Genomic DNA, 24,479 nt, shown 5'->3' on the forward strand with positions numbered 1-24,479 from the left:
ACGCAGGCAGAGCCTGAGCTACTGGATCCAATGTACTAGAAAAATAAGCACAAGGCTTGTGTTTTCTGGCTTGATCTTGTGTGAGAACAGATAATGCTGTGCCATCGCGTTCAGTGACGAAAAGTGTAAAAGGTTTGCTGTAACATGGTGTCGCTAAAACAGGTGCTTGACATAGGGCTTTCTTCAATTCATCAAAAACAAGTGTATGTTCCTGAGTCCAAGGGAGGACAGTCGAAGTCGCTGCCTCCTGTGTTGTCAACTGTATGAGTGGTTTGGCTAGATATGCATACTGAGGAATCCATTGTCTGCAGTAAGAAGTGAGGCCAATGAAGGCCCGTACTTCCTTTTGTGTCTTGGGTTGTGGAAGATGTGCAATTAACTGAATGCGGTCAGGTGTCAACTGTCTACCCCTCTTGGACAGCAAGTGTCCAAGGTAAACCACTTGCTGGGCACAGAATTGTAGCTTCGAAGGGGACACTTTATGCCCCTTTTCGGCCAGAAAATACAAGACTGTCAGTGATGCACGTTCGCAATCTCGTTCAGTTCGTGCTGTGATCAATAGATCATCAACATACTGGAGTAGGGCAGTGTCAGTAGGCATGTGAATACTGTCTAGTTGTCGTTTCAGTGCTTGGCTGTAAATACTAGGGCTTTCTGTGAACCCTTGAGGAGCACGCGCAAATTTGAAGCTTCTGCCATTTAAACAGAATCCGAAAAGATACTGGCTTTCCGGATGAATGGGGACACTAAAGAAGGCGTTCTTGAGATCAATTACAGTGAAGAACGCAGCTTCTGAATCAATTGCAGTCAATAAGGAAGAAATGTCTGGGACCACTGGGTACTGGGGTATTATGCATTTGTTTAATTCTCGAAGGTCGATCACCAGCTTGTAGACCGGTGGTGCATTCGGGTCAGTTTGTTTAAGAATCGGGATGATTGGAGAATTACATACATTGGAGTCAGTTTCCACAACCACTCCTTGTGCAATGAGTTCGTCAATAATTTTCAGTAAGGCAACTACAGCTACAGGTGGTAACTTGTATTGTCGGATTCGGGGCAGTACAACTCCTTGTTTGAGAGTGACACCGTATGGTGTAATGTGCATGCAACCTACATCAGTTGGACCTTGTGCCCATAAATGCTGTGGTACATTCTGCAATCTTGGATCAAAATCTCTTAACACATAATGTCCTTTAAAATCACGTAAAAACAATCTCACTCCTTCCGGAGAACAACAAATCACTGCTCCTAGTTCTTTCAATGTTTTTATACCAAGCAAGTTTTCTGGACATGATTTCGTAAGTAACAAGTCTGTAGTACGGGACAATGGACCAACTTCTAGGGAAACTGGTTTCAACACTTCGTTAACAATAGGCTTTCCTGAAAATCCCAGGGAAACATTACGTGAGCCTGAGAGGGGTGCCCCTGGAACCTCGTCATGACTGATGGTAGTTCTGCTCGCCCCTGTGTCAATCAAAAAATTTCTGTCTTTCCCTAATACCTGACTATGTACATAGGGACCCTCTTGATCTACAAGAACCTCGATAAGGGGCAAGCCAACCTCCCTCTCTAGGCTGTTTCATGAATACTGTTGATAATTGGGGTAATCTGACTGAGCATACTGGTACATTTGCTGTGTAACGTGTTGTGTGGCAGCTATTGGCTGGGGTACAGCTACTGTCTGTTGCGTGTTCTGAGGAGGTTGCGTGTTCTGCGGTTCATGTTCCTGTCTAGGGGGACTCGGTCTTTCTTTTGTCCTGCCTGTAGCTATATTATGTCTCAGAACGGCACATTCATTTATATAGTGACCTGGCTGTTTACAGTAATTGCAGTTCCCTTTAACAGGAGCTGCAGGATGACTGGACGATGTCGCACCCCTCTTCTGACCATCAGCTGGGACAGACTGAGCAACTAGTACTTTCATTTTCGTGTCTTTCATGCGTCTTTGTTCGTGTTCGTGTTCTTCTCTAATTCGGTTTTGATGGTACTGTAACATTTGCAACATTTGGGAAGGGGTATTAGCTTGCCAGGTACTCTCTACCTTTAGTACTCTATTTTTAACCTGTGGTATGGAGTTCTCTACTAGCTTGGTCACAAACAGATGTTGATACGATTCACTACTTGTTTTCAGGCCGCTATTAATAATGAAACATTTCTCGAATCTGGAATAAAAATCACTAGTGTCTTCGTCTTGTTTCTGTTTGCAGGCTGAGATAGCATCCCAGTCTTCCTTTTTAGTTGTCAATAACCTCGGCAAAACCTGTACTAATAATTCTGGTAATGCCTTAGCTTTTTCCCCAAGACCTGTACCAGGGACTCGTGTATTCTCTTCGTGTTCTAATTCTGCCCAATCAATCTTTTTCTCTCCCACTTCCCATTCTTTTTCTTTAAGTTTTTCGTAAATGCCGGCTGGCAACAGTACCTTTAACATTTTAATGATATCGGGATACGTATACTCCCCCATGCAGAGCATGTCCTTTAATTCACGGTGGAACCCTGCTGGATCTTTATCATGACAGGGCACTAATTTTTTCATTTCCAATAATTCCATTTTCGTCAAGGGTGTGTATACGAATACTCGTTCAAGCTCACCACCTGTTGTCCGGACGGGATGAACTTCTCGTAAGGGATTCTGTCTGTCTATGTAAAATGTTTTCCTTACTGGGGGTGGAACAGGAACGAAATGTGGAGTCAGGAAAGTCCTGTATTTGTGTCGCTGTTCTAGAATGACTTTAATTAAATCGGTACCTAGGCCTCTCCATCTACCTAGGAGTAACTCTTCCAATATATTATATAGGGGACCTGGATCAGAATGCTGACTTTCATACAATGTAATGAGATGTTGAATCATGTACATACCAGCTAGTCGCTGTTCGTCTGGGGAAAGATTCAAAAAAGTTTGTACTACTATGTCATCTTTATATACGCTAGTATTGCCAGCCCATTGTACTGCTGACCGGGCTAGTTCCTGTTCATGCATGGTACTAAGTTCACTGTAACCTATTCGTTGTTTCACTACTTTATCAGTGGCTTGGAATAGATGCTCAAGAGAACATTGTTCTGGTATGGGAGAAAGAAACCTTTTCTTACATTCTGGGCGTATGGGTTTGTCAAAGGGTCTCGCCCTACCTACGTACGCTATTCTATTAGGGATCTCGGTTTCTATATCATAGTCTTCTGAGGCTTCATCCTCTTTCTCAGTTTCTCTCACTGCTCTTTCCCTTTCGTGTATGTCTAGAATTTCTTTACGAATCTCTCTATACATGGATTCTATACAGCCCTGTTTACCATCAGCTATGTTGTCACTCCATTTTGTCTCTTCTTTGCTTTTACCTGGCTGATCTTATTCCCTTATCAAACAATTTATCAAAAACTGTAAGATCATATTTTGGATCTCCACTTTCCTGTGTGCCATGGCCTCGTGAATATTTTCTGGTCTCTCCCCCGTTCTAATAAAGTGATATATGTTGTCTAAATGTTGCCTCATATCTGGTAAAATAGTCAAATAGTTTGTAACACGTCGTACACGTATTGAATATACAAGCATCTGGTCTTCGCCTGGTACTGGATCATATATGCAATCAGTAAGGTACTGTTTAGGGGCTGCGAATGTAGCTACTTTTGGTGTGCGCTGTAATGCTAGTTCTCTTAGTGATGTTCGTTTTACTTGAGGCGGGGTGAGAGGCGTTCCTCCTACTGCTCCTCCTGAAGTGTGATCGTCAACTATTACTGGCTGTGCTGTCGCTGGTAGTGTAGTTGGTAAAGTAGGTGTAGGTAATGTAGGTTGGTCCTGGGTTACAGGTGGATTAAAAGGATTGCCAGGACCAGTGGCAGGAGAAACAGTGGGGGGAATCGTGTCATTAACAGGGTAGTGAGGATGAATATTTGGAGGAGGATTTGTATTTGCATACTCTGGGACAGTGTCATCTAAGTAAGAAGAAAGGAAAATTTCCCCCGCGGTCTGTTTATGACGGAGTTTAGTTGGAACCAGTGGTGGCGGTAAATTGCTGGGTACTTCCGGGGTCACCTTAGGTAGGCCCTCAGCGAGAAGGGGGTACATGCCTTTCAGAAGGGCATTCCTTTGTCGGTCTAATTGTTCTGCTCTAACTCGTTCACCTTCATCCAGTAGTTCTTTTTCTTGGGCTTTTTCTGATGACTCTCTACTTTTCTCTGCTTTTCTAATTTCCTTTTCTGTTCTTCTATGCGCTTCTTTATGCCACAATTCTATGGCATCTTTCTGGGATTGTCTGGCTTTCTTTTTCCAAAGTGCTTCTTCTACTTTCATGATGCAATCAGCATCCCATGTCCCTGAGACAGGCCATCTATATTTCTCTTCCAGATCTTTGGTATAGTCAACCCATAAGTCTAAGTACAGTATGGCATCTAAGCCATGTTTATGGTACATAAAATGTCCGGGAGTGTCCCTAGGCGGGACGGGAACTGCTTCTTCGAGTATCCCTTTCCTGGTTCCTAGCTGACGTAATTTCGAAAACAGCGGCATATTTGAACTTACTTGAACGGGAACAGAAAAAAAACACAGTAATGAATTGCAAACAATCATTCATACCACGACATTAAACACATTAAAAACATTTCAGACAAATACTACCTGATACATAGAATAACATAATTCTGAAAATCTCGAGAAACAATACTAGAATACTGAATTACTGGATGCACTGCTAAAACAGTACAGACATACCGGTCCCATAAAGAGACACGTCATACCGTATCCACCTAAGTGAACACGTCTGGACCGGGTCTGTGTACCCAGACCCGTCTTGACCGGGCACAAATTAATGAACCCGTCTAGATGCGTTCCCAACAACGGTACTCACCGGGAAGCAAAAACTGAAGGCCTCGGACTGGACTGCTACGGCGTCTGGCTGCTACTACGCATGCGCTTCGGAACAGGTGGGCCTCCGGATACCTCGGCCCTTGCTCTCTCGGCTTGGGCTCTGGTCGGGACTCTCCGCATTCCTCACCGCCTCGTCTGGATGCCGGGTCGCCGTCTCCGTCTCCTCCGTGGGCCTGAGGGAGTTAGCATGAAAACCCGCGAGTGTGCACTGTAAGGGGTCCGTCACGGCTGTAGAAGGGGTCAGGGGCCTACGTTACATCGCCGGTGCGTTGGGAAGGGGAGGGGTCCCTGTTCGGGCGCCAGATTATGTGGTAAATAAAATTACCGAGACTATTTTTCTATACATTAAATGACAATAAGGATAGCTCAATAAATGAGAGGCAGAGTCCGTGGTATCTGAGTCATACGGGCTTTAATTAAGTGGCTCGAGTCACTGGACATCGGGTTCCATCACCACTAAGGTTCAGGAAGGGATATTCAACATTTTATTAACATCACACATTATATATAGTAAAACTGAACAGTTGCATTGAATACAGTTGGCGTAACAAGTGAAAAAGAGAGTGATAAGAACACATGGGCGTAAAAGAAGGAGTGTAAGGAGGCGTACACGGAGGTGTGTGCTGGAAACGTCACAGAAATGTCATAGGTGGGTGGATGCAAAGAGAAAGTTTGCAGGGTCAGCAGAAACCTTTACCACATATGCGCGCGCAACTGAGCATGACGTGGTATTGACGTGTAACTGGGGAAAGCTGGGGGGCTTGACTTTAGCACTAGTAGAGGAGTCTGGTGTCTGGGATGTCAGGACGACCTGCACCTATAGCATATCTGATATCTTGTGTTTGGAGGACGTATTGTCTGAAGTAAAAGGTCTCTCGGGCAGAGGCCGTTCAATACTGAATGCTGTGCGTGCATATGGTTCTTCATGCAATGTACGGGGGCCATGGGCCTACCATGGCAACGGGTTCGGTAAATCACTTGCAAGGAGACAGGAAGGCAGGGCCCTTTGCTCTGCAGCCGAGAATATGTTTACCTATTTCACTAGACTGGAATGTGTTTTTGCGGAGGCTGAGCAGATAACTGTAGGCAAAATACCGTCTTGGCAGGCAGGCCAGGCCGAGCCGGGCACCGCTTTGCTGGGCAGGAAGTAAGGTAGAGGTCAGGGATGCATACCTAAACTGCAGCTTTCAGAGACAGAAGAGGCTCGGAGCATCAATTAAGGGCCTGGCTCGACTGAGCCAGAAAAACGTGGAAAACGTGTGCTTTGCGTTATTTAAAAGTGCACCATGTAAATGCATTGGAAACGTAGGCCTGGGTGCGGAATTAGTACTATATACATGGAGGGCTCACTAACTGACATGCTAACATTAGACGGAAATACAGAGGCATTATCATGGCGGACACAGGAAGGGAATTACAGGACATACATGGGGCACGGGTGCATGGATAGGGTGCGAGTGGGGGTCACACTGACTACCTAAATATTTCTATTTCCTAATTACGGTCACATTTAGCTAGACCTTGTTGATAACATATAAATCCCTGGGGATTCGGACTAGCTTTCTAGTCCTCTCTCTCTCTATAGATACATACAAGGCACTTCCATAGTCATGGAAAATGGACATTTTCTATACTAAAAGGTCTTCCTTCAGATAATAGAGAGGACATGAATTAACTCTGGAAGTGTCTTTGAAGGAGGAGAACTTTGAGGTCAGTTTTGAAAGCCTGGGAGGAGGTGGTGGTCCGGAGCTGAGGCGGAAGTGAGTTCCAGATTCTCACTGCGTTGCCCGAAAAGGATTGTGTCATTGATCTTTCCTTCTTGAAAGTGGGAGGTTCAAACAGTAGATTTTCTGCATTTCGTGATGGTCAAGAGCCTCCAGAGAGTTTCAGTTTATTCGCCAGGTAGCAAGGAGAGGAGGAGTGCAAGGCTTTGAGGGTAATGCAGGCAGTCTTGTAGATAGATTTTGCCACGATGGGAAGCCAGCGGAGGGTGGATAACATGGGTGTGATGTGGTCACTTCTTTTGGCCCCATAAATGAAACGAGCTGCTGAATGGAGAACAGACTTAAGGGGGGACAGGTGGGATTTGGGGAGGCCAGTAGGAAGAGAATTGCAGCAGTCTGGAGAGGACCATCGATTGAACCAGGGTTTTAACCTCTTCGACGCTGATGATGGAACCGCTCCATCATCAGCCGCGGTGGCGCTGTGCTGATGACAGAGCGGTTCCGTCATGGCCCGCCCGACGCGCCTGCGCACGCTGATTTTGTGCCTGCGCGGCGCGTTCTATTGAGCGGGCGGGGCCATGACGGAACCGCTCCGTCATCAGCACAGCTCACCCGAGACTGGTGACGGAGCAGTTCCGTCACCAGCGTGTGAGCGCCGTGCGCCCCCCCGCCCCCTTAGCACTGTGGCGGAATAGCCGCCGCAGCGAAGGTGTTAAGGTCATGCTCCGGGAAGAAGCGACCAATCCCCGAAGAAGGCGGAGTTGGTATCGAGCAGACTTCGCACTTGAATTAATGTGGGACAATAGATTGAGTTTTGTGTCGAGTATGACACTAAGGGATTTTGCGCTGTCGACAATGATGGGTTTATTGTTCAGTAGATTCATCTGGTCCATCCATGATTGAACCGGGGAGGAGGAGGAGAGGAGGAGGAATTCAGTTTTGGATGGATTAAGAATCAGTTGATGCCTTGACATCCAGTTTTGAATGGAGTCCTGAGTAGAGCTTAAGACGGAGCGATCGTGAATAGAGGCAACCTTGAGGTAGATTTGAGTGTCGTCTGCGTAGAGATGATAGTGGACCCCGGATTTACTTAGGCGATTTCCCAGTGGTTCCAAGTAGAGATTGAACAATGTGGGTGCAAGTATACAGCCTTGAGGAACACCTTGACCCACCGCCAAAGGAGATGAAAGACTGTCCGCTATTTTGATCATTTGGGATCTATCAGAGAGGAAGGAAGCAAACCATTTAAGCACAGTGCCCTCCATGCCCATTCTCTGTTGAAGAGTGTTGAGGAGGTTGTTGTGAGTGACAGTGTCAAAGGCTGCAGAAAGGTCATGGAGAATAAGAAGACAAGACCCCCCCCGAATCAAGTATCCGCAGCGCGTCATCAATCCCTTGCAGCAGGGCTCTTTCAGTGCTGCAATTTTGGATGAAGCCAGACTGAAAATTGTCAAGAAGATCATTGTGCCTGATATGGCGAGAGAGTTGTTTCTCAACACATCTTTCTGTGATCTTCGCAAGAAAGGGTAGGTTAGTGATGGGACGGAAGTTGTTGAGGTCATTCGCATCAGCAGTGGGTTTTTTTTTAGCAGAGGGTTGACCTGCCCAGTTTTGAAGGGAACAGGAAGGGAGCCTTGACAGAGGGAGCGGTTGACCAGAGTGGTACAATAGGGAAGAGAATGGGTATAGAAGTCAATGGCAATGGCACTAGAGATGGGGTCAATAGAATGGTTGTAGGGCTTTGTTTCGAGGATGCACTTGAGGAGGACTTCTTCAGAGATGGGGGTCGAAGTTCTGCCGAATAACTAGTGATTTGCATTCCTGTGGAGGAGTAGGATGAGCGACCTGATCCACAAGTGATTTCACTTTTTCGTCGAAGAATACAGCGAAATCCGCAGCTTTCATTGTAGAATCTTCCAACTTGGAGGTTGGGGGAGAGCAGTTAGTATTCTTGATGAGATCAAATAGTTTTTTGGGTCTATTTTTGGCTGAGTCAAGGAGGGTTCTGAAGTGGGATGCTTTCCCAAGGAAGATGTGCTTGTTGTACTTGGATCTTGCTGAACGAAGCGTGGCCAAATATCGGTGAGGGCGCTTGCCTCCATTGTTTCTCCAGAAGTCTTAGAGTGCTTCCTTTCTTTATAGAGGGATTTGTTGAACCAAGGTGCTGAGGGAATGTGCCTTTTCTTTTTGCTTCGGAGAGGAGCGACGTTATTGATTTCCACTGCAAGGACTGGGAGGCATTGGGAGTCGAGAACGTCAACATCTAGGTTTCGGGTTTAGCCTTGGAAGTGACAGCAAAGCTGATTCACAGAGGGAAACGGTGTCAATATTTTTAGTGTCACGGAACCAGGAGATAGCCCTTTTAGGTTGGCCAAGAGTTATAGAGTAGGTTAAGAGAGAATGGGATGAGGAGGTGGTCAGACCAGTCTACGTGAATAGGGGTAGTGATAGAAAGCATGCCTGCTTTTGGAAATAACAAGGTCCAGGATTGAGCCCTTAGAGTGTGTTGATTCTGTGCAGTGTTGGATAAGATCGTTTGTAGAGAGGAAGGTGGCCAGCAAATTCACGGAAGAGTCTTGCAGAGAGCCCCAGTGGATATTGAAGTCACCCACGAAGGTCTTATTGTCACTTTGCGAGTATTGGTCGCTGATGAAGTCAGTGAGTTCCTCCATAAACGAAGGGCCACTGCCAGGTGGGCAGTAAATGACATGGAATCTGAGGGGTGAGTGGTGGTGTACTTGAAGCTCAAGAGATAGACATTCAAAAGAGCGGACAGCGCTGATGGGAGAAGCCTTAAGTTGAAGGGAGTTTCTAAAGATGACTGCAACACCTCCCCCAACTTTGATAGGTCTGTTATTCCTAAAAATAGAATAGCCTGTGGGTAATAGGAGATCAAACATAGAGTGAGAGGTATCATTGAACCAGGTCTCTGTTAGGAAGAACATGTCACTATTGTGAAGGGTGATGGGGTGGTGAGGGCCCATTGGGCATTGCAGCGCCGGCCCAACAAGGAGCTGCCGGATGATGAAGCATGACACCCCTCGGGGGTGTGAGGGCCCATTGGGCATTGCAGCGTCGGCCCAACGAGGATCCACTCAGTACAGTACGCTGGAATGTTGTGCGGTCTGTGGGGCCATGGGGCGTGGGTACAGAGGGCAGCCAGTGGCCACTCTCGGAGCCACTCAGTACTGTACGCTGGACTGTTCAGCAGTCTGTGGGCCATGGGGGGTTCGTACAGAGGGCAGCCAGTGGCCACTCCCGGAGCCACTCAGTACTGTACGCTGGAGTGTTCAGCGGTCTGTGGGGCTATGGGGCGTGGGTACAGAGGGCGGCCAGTGGCCACTTCCGAAGCCACTCAGTACAGTATGCTGGAGTGTACAGCGGTCTGTGGGGCCATGGGGCGTGGGTACAGAGGGCGGCCAGTGGCCACTCCCAGAGCCATTCAGTACTGTAGGCTGGAGTGTTCATCCGTCTGTGGGGCCATGGGGGGTGGGTACTGAGGGCAGTCAGAGGGCTGTGTGGCTGTTGGTGAGTTGGCACATAGAGCAGCCATGGACAACACCCAGACCCACTGTGCACTGTCCTCTGCAGTGTTCAGCAGTCTTTGGGGCTGTGGGGGGTGGGCATAGTGTGTGGGACATTACACGGCTGGTTCTGGAGCCACAGGACAAAGGATCCACCCTGCACCAGAGTGCGATGCGGGATGTACAAAAGGTTGTAATGTGCAAACTTTTTGTTCATTAACTTATTAATATATGAAAATGTATTTCTATCGCACAAAACAGCTGCTTCAAAAGAGAGCGTCTTGGCGCTAGGCAGAGAATCAATAATGACAAGGAAAGCACAGTCAACCCTTCTAGCTATCTATATTCCATTGAAAGGCAGGTTTTGAGGTTAGCCTTGAAGACTGGCTCTATTTCAAGACAGCGAGGCTGGCCCCCAAAGAGTTCCATAATTTAGCTGCCTGGAAAGAGATAGAACTACCCCTGATCCACTCCTGGATATTGTAGGAATATTAAGTAGTATTCTTAGAATATTAATGCACTCTATGTAATCTATTTAACAGTCTGATTGGTTGTCCCAAATACTGGACATTTGCATAATCCAGCCTAGAAGTTGCTAGGGCATGTACAATATCTTTCCGTGCATCAGCTGGAAGAAATTGTAGAATCTTTCTCCTCCCCAGTCGGCTAGGACGCCGGCCACGGAGTACCGACGGACAGAGCGGTGCTTCATTTTCCCCTGAGCCACTGCCAGGTGGGGTGAGGCGATTCTACCTTACAGATTAAGTGAACAACACTAACTGTAATGGCATTTGGATCATACAGGTGACTCCTTGCACTTGTTTTACCTTTTCTGTTGTCACTTTATGATTTTTTCACTGTGTGCAGTAGCACTAGCCTTATATTTCTGGTCCTGATGAAAGCAAGGACGCAATAGTCCATGTTTGCTGAAACATGTTGACCTTACCTCAGACGGTCTACCTAATTTGACTGCCTAAGGTTATGTATTTTTTAATCTTGGTATTGAGAGCATACACAGAATAAAGGTTGTTCCGTGCCCTGATAACCAATTTTAACACACTTTCCTGTTCTGGTTTCTTTTTCCACTCACAGTTATTTGCACTGCACACCCCAGTCCCATATTTTCTCTCCACTCATTAAGATCGAGTGGTAGACCACACTGTATTTGGAACAACAGAGGGGACCTCCTAACCACCAGGTCATCCTTTGATTGTAAAACTAATTTTCTCAGACGGGTGGTCCGGACAAATCCCAAATGATGAAGGGCGGATCCGTATGGTGACTGATGGGTATTTTCCTCATCCCTTGAGAGCCTTTGTGTCGATCAAATTGACCTCTAGTTGAATAAGGGACTGCGGTCTGTTGGGTAGATATCCTACACCTTTGAACTCCTTTTTTTGATCTCAGACCCTCAGGTACATTTCGTTATAATCAAATCTTTCTTAAGGCCTTTAATGAGGGAAAGCCAACTGCAACGACAGCTTGCACCTGTGGTTGGAAGAATAGTTCTGCGTCTAGTTTAACCCCCACATTTCTGGCTACTGAGGTTAGCATCAGGGCGACCATCAACTCTAAATGCCACTGACCCCAACACCACCCTCAGAGGAACACTCGTCTACAGACCCCCAGGATCCCGGCCACAGTTCAGCAACACCATCGCCGACCTCGTCAGCACCCACGCACTTGCCTCCACGGACTACATCCTCCTCGGGGACCTGAACTTCCACCTCGAGAACAACAAAGACGCCAACTCCGCCACCCTGATCGACAACCTCGGCTTCAGACAACTTGTCACTGCTCCTACCCACGCCGCCGGCCACACGCTTGACCCCATCTTCTCCACAAGCACCCACGTCTCCTTCGACCGCTCCACCGAACTCCACTGGATGGATCACCACTGCATCCATTTCACCTACAGGAAGCCCACCACACACCACCACACCCAACAACTGCCCTGCCGCTGCTGGTGCTGGAACAAAGTCACCAAAGACCAGCTGCCCATCACCCTCTCCCTGAACCCACCCACTGACCCCACCAACCCAGACTCCGCCGCTCGCAACCTTAGACAGTGGATTAACGACTGCGCCAACACCCTCGCCCCGCTCAAGAAACCCTCCAACAGCCGCACCAGCAAGAAAGCCACCTGGTTCACCGAAGAACTCCAGACCTCCAAACGAGTATGCCGGAAATTGGAGAAGAAATGGCTCCACGAACAAACACCGGACAGCCGTGCAGCCCACAAGGATGCCACCCGCAGACATCACCATCTCATCAGATTAGCCAAGAGATCGTCCTTCAAAACCCGCCTGGACAACAATGCACAGGACAGCAAAGAGCTCTTCAGCATTGTGAAGGAACTCTCCAACCCCAGCGCCAATGCCAATGACATCCAGCCCTCACAAAAACTGTGCGACTCGATAGCCACCTTCTTCTACCGCAAGATCGCTGACATCCATGACAGCTTCAACACCACCATGACCACCCCGACAACGTCAGACTCCACCCCCCCTATGAACACCACCCGCATCATCCACCTGACCTCCTGGACCAATGTCAACAACGACGAAACACGGAAGATCATGAACTCCATCCACTCAGGATCACCGTCAGACCCCTGCCCGCACCACATATTCAACAAAGCAGACGCAGCCATCGCACCCCAACTACGGAAAGTAATCAACATCTCCTTTGAGACAGCTACATTCCCGGAAAGCTGGAAGCACGCCCTTCTCAAGAAGCCCAAGGCGAACCCCAAGGACCTCAAGAATTTCCGGCCCATCTCCCTGCTTCCGTTCCCGGCGAATGTTATTGAGAAAATCGTCAACACACAACTGACACGCCACCTCGAGGACAACGACATACTAGACCCATCCCAGTCCAGATTCTGACAAAACCACAGCACGAGACAGTCCTCATCGCCGCCACAGACGACATCAGGATCCAACTAGGAAATGGCGAAACATCAGCCCTCATCCTCCTGGACCTATCAGCCGCCTTTGACACGGTCTTCCACCGCACACTAAAGACACGCCTCCAAGAAGCCAGAATCCAAGAGAATGCCCTGGACTGGACCACATCCTTCCTCTCCGGCAGAACCCAGGACGTCCGACTTCCCCACTTCCACTCCGAAGCCACCAATATCATCTGCGGCGTACACCAGGCCTCATGCCTCAGCCTGACGATGTTTAACGTCTACACTGCCCCCTCGCTCACAAAGCCCGCCAGCACGACCTCAATATCATCTCCTACGCCGACGACACCCAGCTCATTCTCTCCCTCCCTCACCCTCACCAAGGACCTGCACACCGCCAAAACCAGCCTCCACGAGGGAATGAAGGCCGTCGCCGAATGGATGAGAGGCAGCCGACAGAAGCTGAACTCGGACAAGACTGAGGTCCTCATCCTCGGATCCACCCCCTCAGCCTGGGACGACTCCTGGTGGCCGACCACACTGGGAACAGCACCGACACCCACCGACCACGCACGCAACCTAGGAATCAACCTCGACTCCTCCCTCTCCATGTCAAAGCAGGTAAACACGTCTCTTCCTCCTGCTACAACACCCTCCGCATGCTCCGCAGGATCTACAAGTGGATTCCCACTGAAACAAAAAGAACAGTGACACAGCCCTCGTCAGCAGTAGATTGGACTACGGCAACGCACTTTACGCAGGAATCCCGTCCAAACACCTGCGACGACTGCAACGCATCCAAAACGCCTCCGCCCAACTGATCCTCAACGTCTCTTGCTGCAGCCACATCAAGATACTCACCTACGCACACAAAGCACTCCACAACACCGGACCAGCCTACCTCAACAGCAGACTCAGCTTCTACACCCCCACCCGCCGCGTCCGCTCTGCCAGCCTCGCCCTCGCCACTGTCCCCCGCATCCAATGAATGACCTCCGGCAGCAGATCCTTCTCCTTCCCTGCCGCCAAAACTTGGAACACCCTCCCTACCCACCTACGACAGACCCAAGACCTGCTCTCCTTCAGAAGACTCCTCAAGACCTGGCTCTTCGAGTAGTAGCGGCACCCCCTCACCTCCCCAGCGCCATGAGACCCTCACGGGTAAGTAGCATGCTTTATAAGTACAATGATTGATTGATTGATTGATTCTTTGAATGTCCAGAGGGGATAAGTTTCCAAACATTAACATTTCCGAATTACTTGAGTTTGCCTGAAGGCAACTACTTTGCATCACTCATCATTAATGGACCTGCACTTGTCTTTTCGAGTAAAGGCCCCACTAGTGCTTTCTTCCAGACATTGAAATAGTTTCCTTGCATGAGTGACAAGTTAAATAAGGAGTTGACCAAGCCCTTTATGGAAGAATCTGCCCTGGACAGACCATGAGGAGGTCAGACTTCAAGGGAGATTCCTTCAGGGGTCTTTGGATATCCATAGGCCCTGGATGGAACCTGTATGGAGCACGGACACTGACAGTGCAGCGGGCTTGCAGAACGAATAGATCTGGAGTAGAAGGAGTCTTTCCGGTCACAGTCTTGGTGCCCAAAGCGAAGTTCGATGCGGTCAGTCCGACGCGGTCAGTACGACTCAGTTAGAATGGCCAGATGGTTGAAGGGGACACAGAGTTATATCTGAATCGAATCCCATGACAAATCTAGGGACCCACCCTCAGGTAAGCCCTTAAGTACACTAAGCAAAAGGTTAGGATGTTTCAGGGGTCCCTCCCAAGGACTGGCTTGACAGCGGGGAGATACTCCCATGTCCTTTGTTCAGTTTCAAACCAGAACAGGTTGCAACAGTTCCCCGAACTGGTTTGAGCTGGAGCATGCAAAGAGGGCACCAAGTGTACCCCTCAAGCAGTCTGAGTGACTCTGGTGACCTCCTCACCCTTTCCCAATACGCTAAACCCCGTCTGGGAGGTGGTCACACCTAACTGTGACAGGCCCCCCCCGCGGCGGGATGCCTTGCTTTCACCTTGGGGATGCCCTTTAGGGGCTATCTCACAGGGAAAAACCAGGACGGGTTCCCAAGGCAAGCGCGGAGATACCCCTTCGGGGGTCGATTCTGGCGCTATATAAGAAATGTAATAATAATAATAATAATAATATCTCTTGGTCTGCCTTTCCCTGCATGAGGTTGGCTCAGCAGCAGGAGGCCAGAATCGAGTCTCAGGTCGGCAGCTGCCCTAGCTTGCTGTCTGGTTCTGGATGACTGGTTACAGGAACACTGAGGGCCCCCGAAGGAGATTTACAGTGCATGGAATCATGCCTCCCACACCGTATGATTCCAACATTTGTGATACCAAACATGACATATACGATATATATCGTAACGGCTGATGCACGGACAACCCAGGAGAATGGACTGGAGTGAAGGTTGCAGGGATGTCCTGCTCATGCTGGGACACTCTCACACTTAGAACCGAGCACCCTGCCTTTGGGCCTACTAAAGGGGTGACTTAGAGGTTCCAAGTGCAGTGATGTTAGATATAAGGATAGGTATATCTTTCATGAGAGGTGCAAGCACCAACTCACACAGGCTACAATGGCAGGCCTGTAGTCTAAGTTTGAAGTGTCCCTCATGGGTGACATAATAGATGCTGCAGCCCATGGGGACCCCTGGTGTACTAGGCCCTAGATACCTTAGTACCAGATACTAGGTACTTACTAGGGTACCCCAGCAGCCAATTAGGAATGTACCATAGCCAATTTAGGGAGGAAGCACAGTGACTGGTGCCCTGATTAGCAGGATCCCACTCAGACTAGCCAGAAAAACAGTATAACACCAGCAGAAGGGGAGAGGGGGTAACCATGAAAGCAGACCCTATTTTCATACACACAGAGAAAGTGAGTTCAAACATGGTGAGAACTATACACCTGCATTAGCTGAAGGAGATATATGCGGAGCCTACGGATTTTAGAAAAGGATATCTGAACGCCTACCGTGAGTGGCACAGACATTAACGACTTGCAAGGAACGGGGCTATCTCAGGGGTCTCCGGCCTTTCGCAAATAGACATACAATAGGGGAGGCCCCTTGAGTGACACAGTCTCCATTTTGTTCTCGCCCCTATTTCTTTCACAAGCCACAGTCCAATAGGGAACCCATTTCAGTGACATAACCCCAGACTAAGGCTCTCTCTGTGGCCATCTCGGAGTAACACGCCAATATAGCAGCAGAGTGAGAGCTGACCTCAGCAGTAAAATACCGAAGACCACCCTGTGCTCATTTCAGTCAAAATCTTTAAAGCACACTGTGTGTGCTGGCCGTCATGGACAACATCAAAACTACACGGAGACCTGGAGTGTGTGCAGTAACATGGATGGGCATTCTCGCTCCGACAAGGACACTGATACTCCTTCACTGCTATGCAGCCAGGCCACTGGATGCCTTAATCATTGAAACATGGGCAAAACAGACAAGCAGCAATCTTGCCTCACATTTGAGGCCAAGAGGGTGGCCAAACCCAGTGGAGAGGCGATGTAGGATTCAAAGCAGGTTGTTCGGTCCAAAGGATCTGCAGCGTTGGCTTCCACGATGGTGGTGATACAGCAGAGCCTTCAATCTATAGATGCCGAAATTGATGCGCTCAACCTACACATTGACCACATGGCGACTAAACTAGACAAGCAGTCGTCCAGGATAATGAAGGCCGAGCAACGTATATCCACAGTGGAGGACACGCTCCGCAGCACTTAAGAAAAATGGATGAATGTGGAGAAGGTTTTGGAGGTGATTCAAACCAAGAATGAAGATCTCAAAGCTAGATCTAGAAGGAACAACCTGTGGATTATGGTGGTTGAGAGAGCACACAGATACCTAATGGCAAGCCCTCCACATGGCACCCCTCCACGTCCCATTATTGCGCGCTTCCTAAACTACCGGGACAGGGATGCGGTGTTGCGCCAGCCCAGAGAATGGCAGAAAAACCAATACCAGGGAAATGCCCTCTTCTTTTTACAGGATTTTACAGCTTCAGTGCATGCTGGTCACCACTTACTAGGACACGGGAGCCAGACCACATGGCGACTAAACTGGACAAGCAGTTTCCGTCCGCCGCAGTCCCCCCCACCATAGTAACATTGCCGGGGAAATGGGAGGCGGGCGGGCAAGGATGTCAGTCGGATCGCCACCGCCATGCGCCCGACATCCTAAAGGGCCCCTAAGTTTCTCCATCAGTTGTACCACACACCACTCAGACTGTTTTGTTATGTGCATTTAACTGAAATGTAATAAAAAAAAAATTACAAATTTAGAAACACAAGCCTTGGCAGCAGCAACAGACATGGTAAATGAAAAAGGTGCAGCATTGGGGTCAGCAAGGTCCGAGGGACTCACCAGGTGCAAGAGATTCGGAGCAGACCTGAGCAAACAGGAGAGCCCACTGAAGCCAAAGGAAAGACCCTCAAGAGGACCCACAGGCCGAAGGCACAGGAGTCGCAAGAGGACCTCAAGCAGCTCACCAAAGATGCAGGCCCACGGTGCAGAAAATGTGGTGAGGACAAAGATCTTTTCAGGAAGAGATGCTGGAGGTTGGAGCTTCTTGTAGCTCGAAGAGCACTGGAGGACAGAGTCAACAAGCCTTGGCAACGGCAAGTTGATGTGATGCACCAGGGCTCTTTTCCAGTGGTTCCGACCAGGGATATTGGCCTCAAACTTGCTGCGAAGACAGTACAGGTCTCGAGGGAGTTGCAGAACCACCACCTGTGTTCCTGAGCCTTTCGGAGGCCAGCAGGAGGAGCAGCAGACCTGTCAGCTTTGTTGCAGTACCTGCAGATGAGGGGGAGTGACTCCTTCACTCCAAGAAAGATTACTTTGGATGTCTTTGATGCCCACAGGCCTGGAGAAGAATCTGGATGAAGCACGGGCACAGACAAAGCAGAAGACTGGCAGGATGACGAGACCAGGAGCAGCAGGAGTCTTCTTTGATGCAGTCTCAGTTCTAGGCGAAGTCCAATGAAGTCCAAGGTGCCGAGACGGCTGAAGTTGAAGTGGTTTCAGATCTGAATCTTGTCCCATGACGAATATGAAGAGCCACCCACAGGTAAGCCCTTAAATGCCCTAAGGAAAGGGTTGGGACGTGTCTGGGATCCCTCCCAGAGGAGGGGCTGTACAGAGGAGAGGACACTCCCATGTCCTTTGTCCAGTCTTGTGCCAGAGCAGGAGCCAATGGCTCCATGGACTGGCTCAAACTGGAGTATGCAAGGTGGGCGGCAAATGTGCCCTTCAAAGCAGACAGGTGGTGCTGGCAATCCCCCCATCCCCAGCCCAATACACTAAGTCCTGTCTGGGAGTGTTGTGTGGCCTAAGGCCTGCTTTGCACGCATGTTATGTTCTAGGGGTGCAGAGAGCTTTTGCTGATCCTGATGTGATTTACTCTTACTGAGCGGAAAGGTAATGGGGTCCCCAAACAAGCCTAAGAGACCTTCTTTAGTTTTATAAACATAGTTCCTATATAGGGAGGGTGTAAAAACTAGGCACTATAAGACCCGTTTGCACAATCATTGTAATATGATTTCTCCTTTTGTATTTTACGGAATTGTAACAATGCTGACCATAATATTTCTAATCATATGTCTGCTTATGTTGGCTAAGATACTGCAACTGAGATCACGTTGTTAAAATAAATAATTTAACCTTACCCTTGTCTCTAATTTACTCCTGTTGTCGACTGGTATGAGAGTATAACGAAAGAGTGTTCTTACTTCCCACCATTCCTGAGTTTGCTCTAAGTCGCATTTTCTAGGTTGTCTAATCATTGGTTACTTTGCTATATGACGAAGAGCTAATGTGACACTGATGCTAGCTGGTTGGGGTTTTTCTAGGTACTGAGGTGAGTTTCTGGTACACCACAATTCACTGATGTCCTGGGTCTCTGTGCACAGTTCTGTGTATGAGCAGGATCCTTGCAACAGGAGGTGGTCACACCTCTCTGTGACAGGACACCTTTTGTTCTACCTTTCCCTGCTCAAGCTCAGCTCAGCAGCTGGAGGGCAGAATCATGCCTGAGGCCGGCAGCAGCACTAGCTTGCAGTTAGACCCTGAAAGGCTGGTACTAGGAATACAGGGAGACATCCAAGTGGAGCCCCAGTACATGGGATTCTACATCCACACTGGAATTGGTGTTGGGCAGTATTCCAACATGTTTGATACCAAACATGACCAGATTCGTTGCAGCCAGTATATAGTTAGTCATCTTGTATTTGACTTGATGTTCACTATGTATATTAAATGGCGGACCCCACTTACAAAGCCTGGAGAATAGACTCCAGGGATTGTAGGGGGTGTCCTGCTCATACAGGGCACCCTCACACTTATAACCTAGCACCCTCCCTTCAGGGCTGAATGGCCTGCTTTAGGGGTGGCATAGGTTTTTAGTGCATTGACCTCAGATATAAGGAAAAGTGTTGTGAGTGGTTCTAGCACAAACGTACACAGGCTGCAATGGCAGGCCTGTAGTCACAGTTTAAGTGGACTCCCATGGGTGTCACAATGCTTGCTGCAGCCCACGGGAGACCCCGGGTGCACCTATGCCCTGGGTACCTCAGTTCCATATACTAGGGACTTACATGGGTACACCAGTAGCCAACTGGGAAGGTGCCAAAGTACTTACCATTGTCAAATTTAGGGAGGACGCACAGTGGCTGGTGTCTTGATTGGCAGGATCCCAATCAGACTCTTCACAAAACAGAGCAACACCAGCAAAAAGTGGGGGTGACCATGAAAGCAGATCCTACCTTCCTACCAGCAAAGTAGCTGTTCTGGACATATTCTGGTTGCAGACGGGTGTAGATGGCTTGCCATTGGTGCGCTGTGCTAAGGAGTTCATTTTATGGGTCAAGAAGTTCCAGTAACCCCGCCCCAACTTCAAGAACTAGATCATGTACTGCTCAAATATATCCTGGGGGCATGGCTTATATGTACTGAGACAGTTAATGCTGGTGCATTAATCTCATTAGCTGAAAATGCCAGCTTTGCAAGCAATCTTTTTAAAGTTAAGGTTGTTTTCTGGAAGTGGGTACATATTTTCATTTATTTAATTTGTATTTAAATACTAGCAGCCCGTCCCGACCTTGTCCGGGAGCAATCAGGCTTCAGGGCTCCCGCCCGCCCCGGCCCCCACCCGCCCCGATGCCCGCCCGCCCCGACATTGTCCGTGGGTCCCCTGGAGTAGCAGCCCATCCCTACCTTGGCTTCAGGGCCCCCGCCCGCTCCAACATTGTCCATGGGTCCCCCGGAGCCTTACCTCATCCGCCGCACCTCCCCGCGCTCCTGAGTTCACAGGTAAGCCGCTCCTCGCCGCTCCTCCCCGCCTGTCCGCCGCTCCTCTCTGCTCCTCCCAGACTGTCTGCCACTCCTCACCGCTCTTCCCCGCCTGTCCACCGCTCCTCCCAGCGCTCATGTCCGACGCTCCTCCTCGTGCTCCTGGACGCCGCTCCTCCCCGCGCTCCTGATGTCAGCAAGCACGTCGCGGCCGGCGCTACTTCCATGGGACTACTTTTTTTTCTCGTAAATTTTTTAAATAACTTATATTTTTTTAATTTATATTGCCTATGTGCATCTGCACACCCTGACAATTACAACGATGTATCGGGTGTGCGGATTGGCGCTGTGGTTCCCGAGTTTACCCGCCTCAAAGGTTCAAAGTTCTTCCTTTATAATAGTAGTATAGATCAGTATTTAATAACCTAAATATCATATAATTAAATAACAAATATGCACTATTCCATATATGTTAACATTAATGTATATTTCATTATATTTGTATCTATTTGAAATCATTTAATTTCATTAAATATTTTTTCCTATGGGATTTAATTTTCTATGGAAGGGTGTTGCAATACCAGTGGTTGGCCATCAGTAGTGCTGGATATACTACAAAAGTGTAAGTTACTACAAAAGTGGAAGTTATTACAAAAGTGCAGATTGTGAATACCACAAAGTAGGTAACGTACTCAAAAGTTCAAACCTACTTAAAAGTGTAAGTTAACTTTGTGAATCAGTACTGTATTTTGAGAGGGACTTTCAGCCCAGATGAAGAGAGGTGTTGTAGCCGAAGAAGTGTCTTATGGCAAAGATGCACGGCAACAGGACATCTCTATTCTCAATATAATAATAGGGTCAATATGAATAACCCCATAATATATCAACTTATACACAAGCAAAAACTGGAATATATTTCTATCTGCTTCGCTGTCGCGGTGTGAGGTGTGGACATTGCATCTCGTCCCCTCTTTGTCAATGAAAGTTTTCTAAAATTGTAGCCACATTGCTGGTCTTGAATGATGTCCCGGCCTCCTTCACTCTTCCTGTCTATTTCCCTCTCTCTTTATCTCTCTCTTGATTCCTCCATCTCTCTCACTCTTCATCCTCCTTCTATCTATCTCTACCTCAGCCTCTCTTTCTCTATCTCTTTCGGTCTTTCTAGCTTCTTTTTTTCTCTCATTCTGCCTCTGGTTCTCCTCCACTCTCGTCTTCTTTCTCTCCAAAGTTTCTTCTTCTCTCTTCTTTTTTCTTCTTCTCTCTTCTTTTCTCTTTCCTTTCCCTTCAACCTTGTGCCTGTGGACAATATAGCCAGGATTCAAAAAACACTTTAGGGCTGATTTAAAAAAGCATTTATGAAGAATGTAATTTATAATGGAATAATACTAAAAGATTAATATTTTACAGTTTTGCTCTCACTCTCTTCCGCCTCTATCTCTCTATTTCTTGATCTACCTGTATCCCTCTTTCTCTTGCTTCTTCTATTTCACCCCTTTCTTTCACTCTATCTGAATTTCACTCATTCTCCCTTATCACTCCCTGTCTGCCCTTTCTCTTGCTCTGTGTCGTTCATGTTCTCCTAGTCTTTCTCTCAACTCTTTGTCTCTTTCTCTCTCTCTCTCGCTCTTTGTCTCTCTCTCTCTCTCTCTCTCTCGCTCTCTCTCTCTCTCTATTCTCAGCTTTCCCCTATGGCCCTCTTGCTTTCACTTTTCTTTTACTCTCTTTTCTTTTCTCTTTATCTCTCTCTGCCTGTAGCTCTCTTTCTTCCAAGCCCTCTAATTTCTTCTCTCTTTCTCTCGGTCACTCTCGGTCTCTTCTGCTTTAAATCAGTCCCTCTCCTTTTTCCCCTCTAGCAGTGACCCAGTGTGACCAGCATAACAAACAAGGAGGACCCGGTGGACAGGACCACACCTGTGTAAGACACAAGCCTGGAACTGAAGATTCCTCTTCCTGGATGGGTTTATCCCCCTACCTGAGACAGACACTATGTTTCCGTGCAGGTAAGTTGACTTTATTTCAAAATGTTAAATTGTTTGTTGAATTAAAAAATATAGTACCAGAAATTAAACTTTAAGCCCCCTCACAGGAGTGTTATTAGGTTTAGATATATTTTCTTGCTAGGTCGCCTGCCTTTTATATATCAAAAAACCCATTGAAATGAGAGAAATGTCCAGAACAAAAGATCTCAGAGAAATGTGAGTTAGATGGCAAATAAAAAAAGTAATAAAGAAAGGGAAATATTCCAACTGATTAGAAAACTGATAACATGGCATAACAGAAACCATGAATATCTAATGGTGAAACACTGTAAACCCCTGACTCAGAGATATCCAATGTAGGTCCAAGAGGGCTGGATCCATACCATAGGATAACTACATGAGATACCTTTACATACACTCAAACCATTATACCATAGGATAACTGGATGAGATGAATGTCTGACATAATATCGACAGACAGAATATCGAAATGCAAAAATATCGGAGCAAAAATATCGACAGCAAAAATATCGGAATCCTATCTTCATTAAGGTAAGTACAAAAATATCGAAAAAATAATATCGTAGTACAAAAATATCGGAATCAAAAATATCGTTTTTTAAAATGTATTAATAATAATGTAAAAATAATTTTAAAATACATATAATTTTACAAATATTAAATAAAAATATTAAAACAAAATTAAAACTAATACATATACATTTAAAATAAATAAAACACTTAATAATTTAATGTAATTGTAATTTTTTTCATGTAATTTATTTGATTTAATGTAATATTTTTTTGTTTTTACCCTGTACGCCTGTACCCCAAAAACCCAAAACTGACCCTGAACCCTAAAAATATCCCTGTACCCCAAAAACCCAAAACTGACCCTGAAACCTAAAAATACCCCTTTACCCAAAAACTGAAAACTGACCCTGAACCCTAAAAATACCCCTTTACCCATGAACTGAAAACTGATCCAGAACCCTAAAAATACTCCTTTACCCAAAATTAATTAATATTATTTAATTACCAATTAATTATTAATTAACAATAACAATAAAGTAAATATATTAGCACATTTGCTGTAATTAATTTAATTTAATAATTAATATTATTTTTCCCAATTAATTAATTAAGACTAACAATAAATTATATATAAAAAAAATTACTATAATTAATGGAAATAAATAATTAATATTAATTAATTACCAACTAATTAATAATTATAAATATGTACACAATTATATTAATTAATTAACTAATTAATAGAAATTAATTACCAATTAATTATTAATTAAAATATGTACAAACATATATCATTAATTAAATAATATTAAATTACTTCCCACCCTATTCCCCTATAAACCCATAAGCCGCTACAGAAAATATTTATCAATGAATCAATTAATTAAAAATAATTAAAAATGATTTATCAATTAATGAATTAATAATTCCTACTAATTAATAATTAATTTAACATAATTAAATTACTTCCCACCCTATTCCCCTATAAACCCACAACCCGCTACAGTAGTAAAATACAATATTTAATTAAATTACATTAAAAATAAATAATAAAACATAATAAATACAATATAATATACACTACATTTATTTAAAAATTGATATTAGTAACATCGAAGTTATTAATTTCGATATTATTGACATCGATATTTACAACTTCGATATTACTGATATCATACTAATATTGATATTAAGACTGTCGATATTACTTACCTTCGATATTTTGTCCCATCGATATTGAAACTTCGATATTTTTGTATATCGATATTTAAAAACCGATATTTTGTCTGTGTACCAGATGAGATACTTTTACATACACTCAATCCATTATACCATAGGATAACTACATGAGATACCTTTACATACACTTAAACCATTATACCATAGGATAAATACATGAGATAACTTTACAAACACTCAAACCCTTATGCCACATGATAAATGCATGAGATACCTTAATATACACTCAAACAATTCTATCATAGCATAACTACATGAAATACCTTTACATAGACTCAAACCCGTATACCTTAGGATAACTACATGAGATACCTTAACATACACTCAAACCATTATACCATAGGATAACTACATGAGATACCATTACATACACTCAAAGAATTCTAT

At 46.2% G+C, this 24,479-nt stretch overlaps 1 protein-coding gene across 1 annotated transcript in view; it reads left to right on the plus strand.

Moving 5' to 3' along the window:
• LOC147662762 (collagen alpha-1(XII) chain-like) overlaps positions 1 to 24,479 on the plus strand; it is a 185,659-nt gene that overhangs the window by 52,991 nt on the left and 108,189 nt on the right. The window contains exon 4 of the mRNA XM_086950918.1: positions 22,194 to 22,340. Within this exon, the coding sequence (XP_086807044.1) occupies positions 22,194 to 22,340 (147 nt within the window). The remainder of the gene's footprint in view (positions 1 to 22,193; positions 22,341 to 24,479) is intronic.

Source organism: Lissotriton vulgaris, unplaced genomic scaffold (genome assembly GCF_964263255.1).
Source record: "Lissotriton vulgaris unplaced genomic scaffold, aLisVul1.2 SCAFFOLD_2720, whole genome shotgun sequence".
In the NCBI taxonomy this organism is placed as follows: Eukaryota; Metazoa; Chordata; class Amphibia; order Caudata; family Salamandridae; genus Lissotriton; species Lissotriton vulgaris.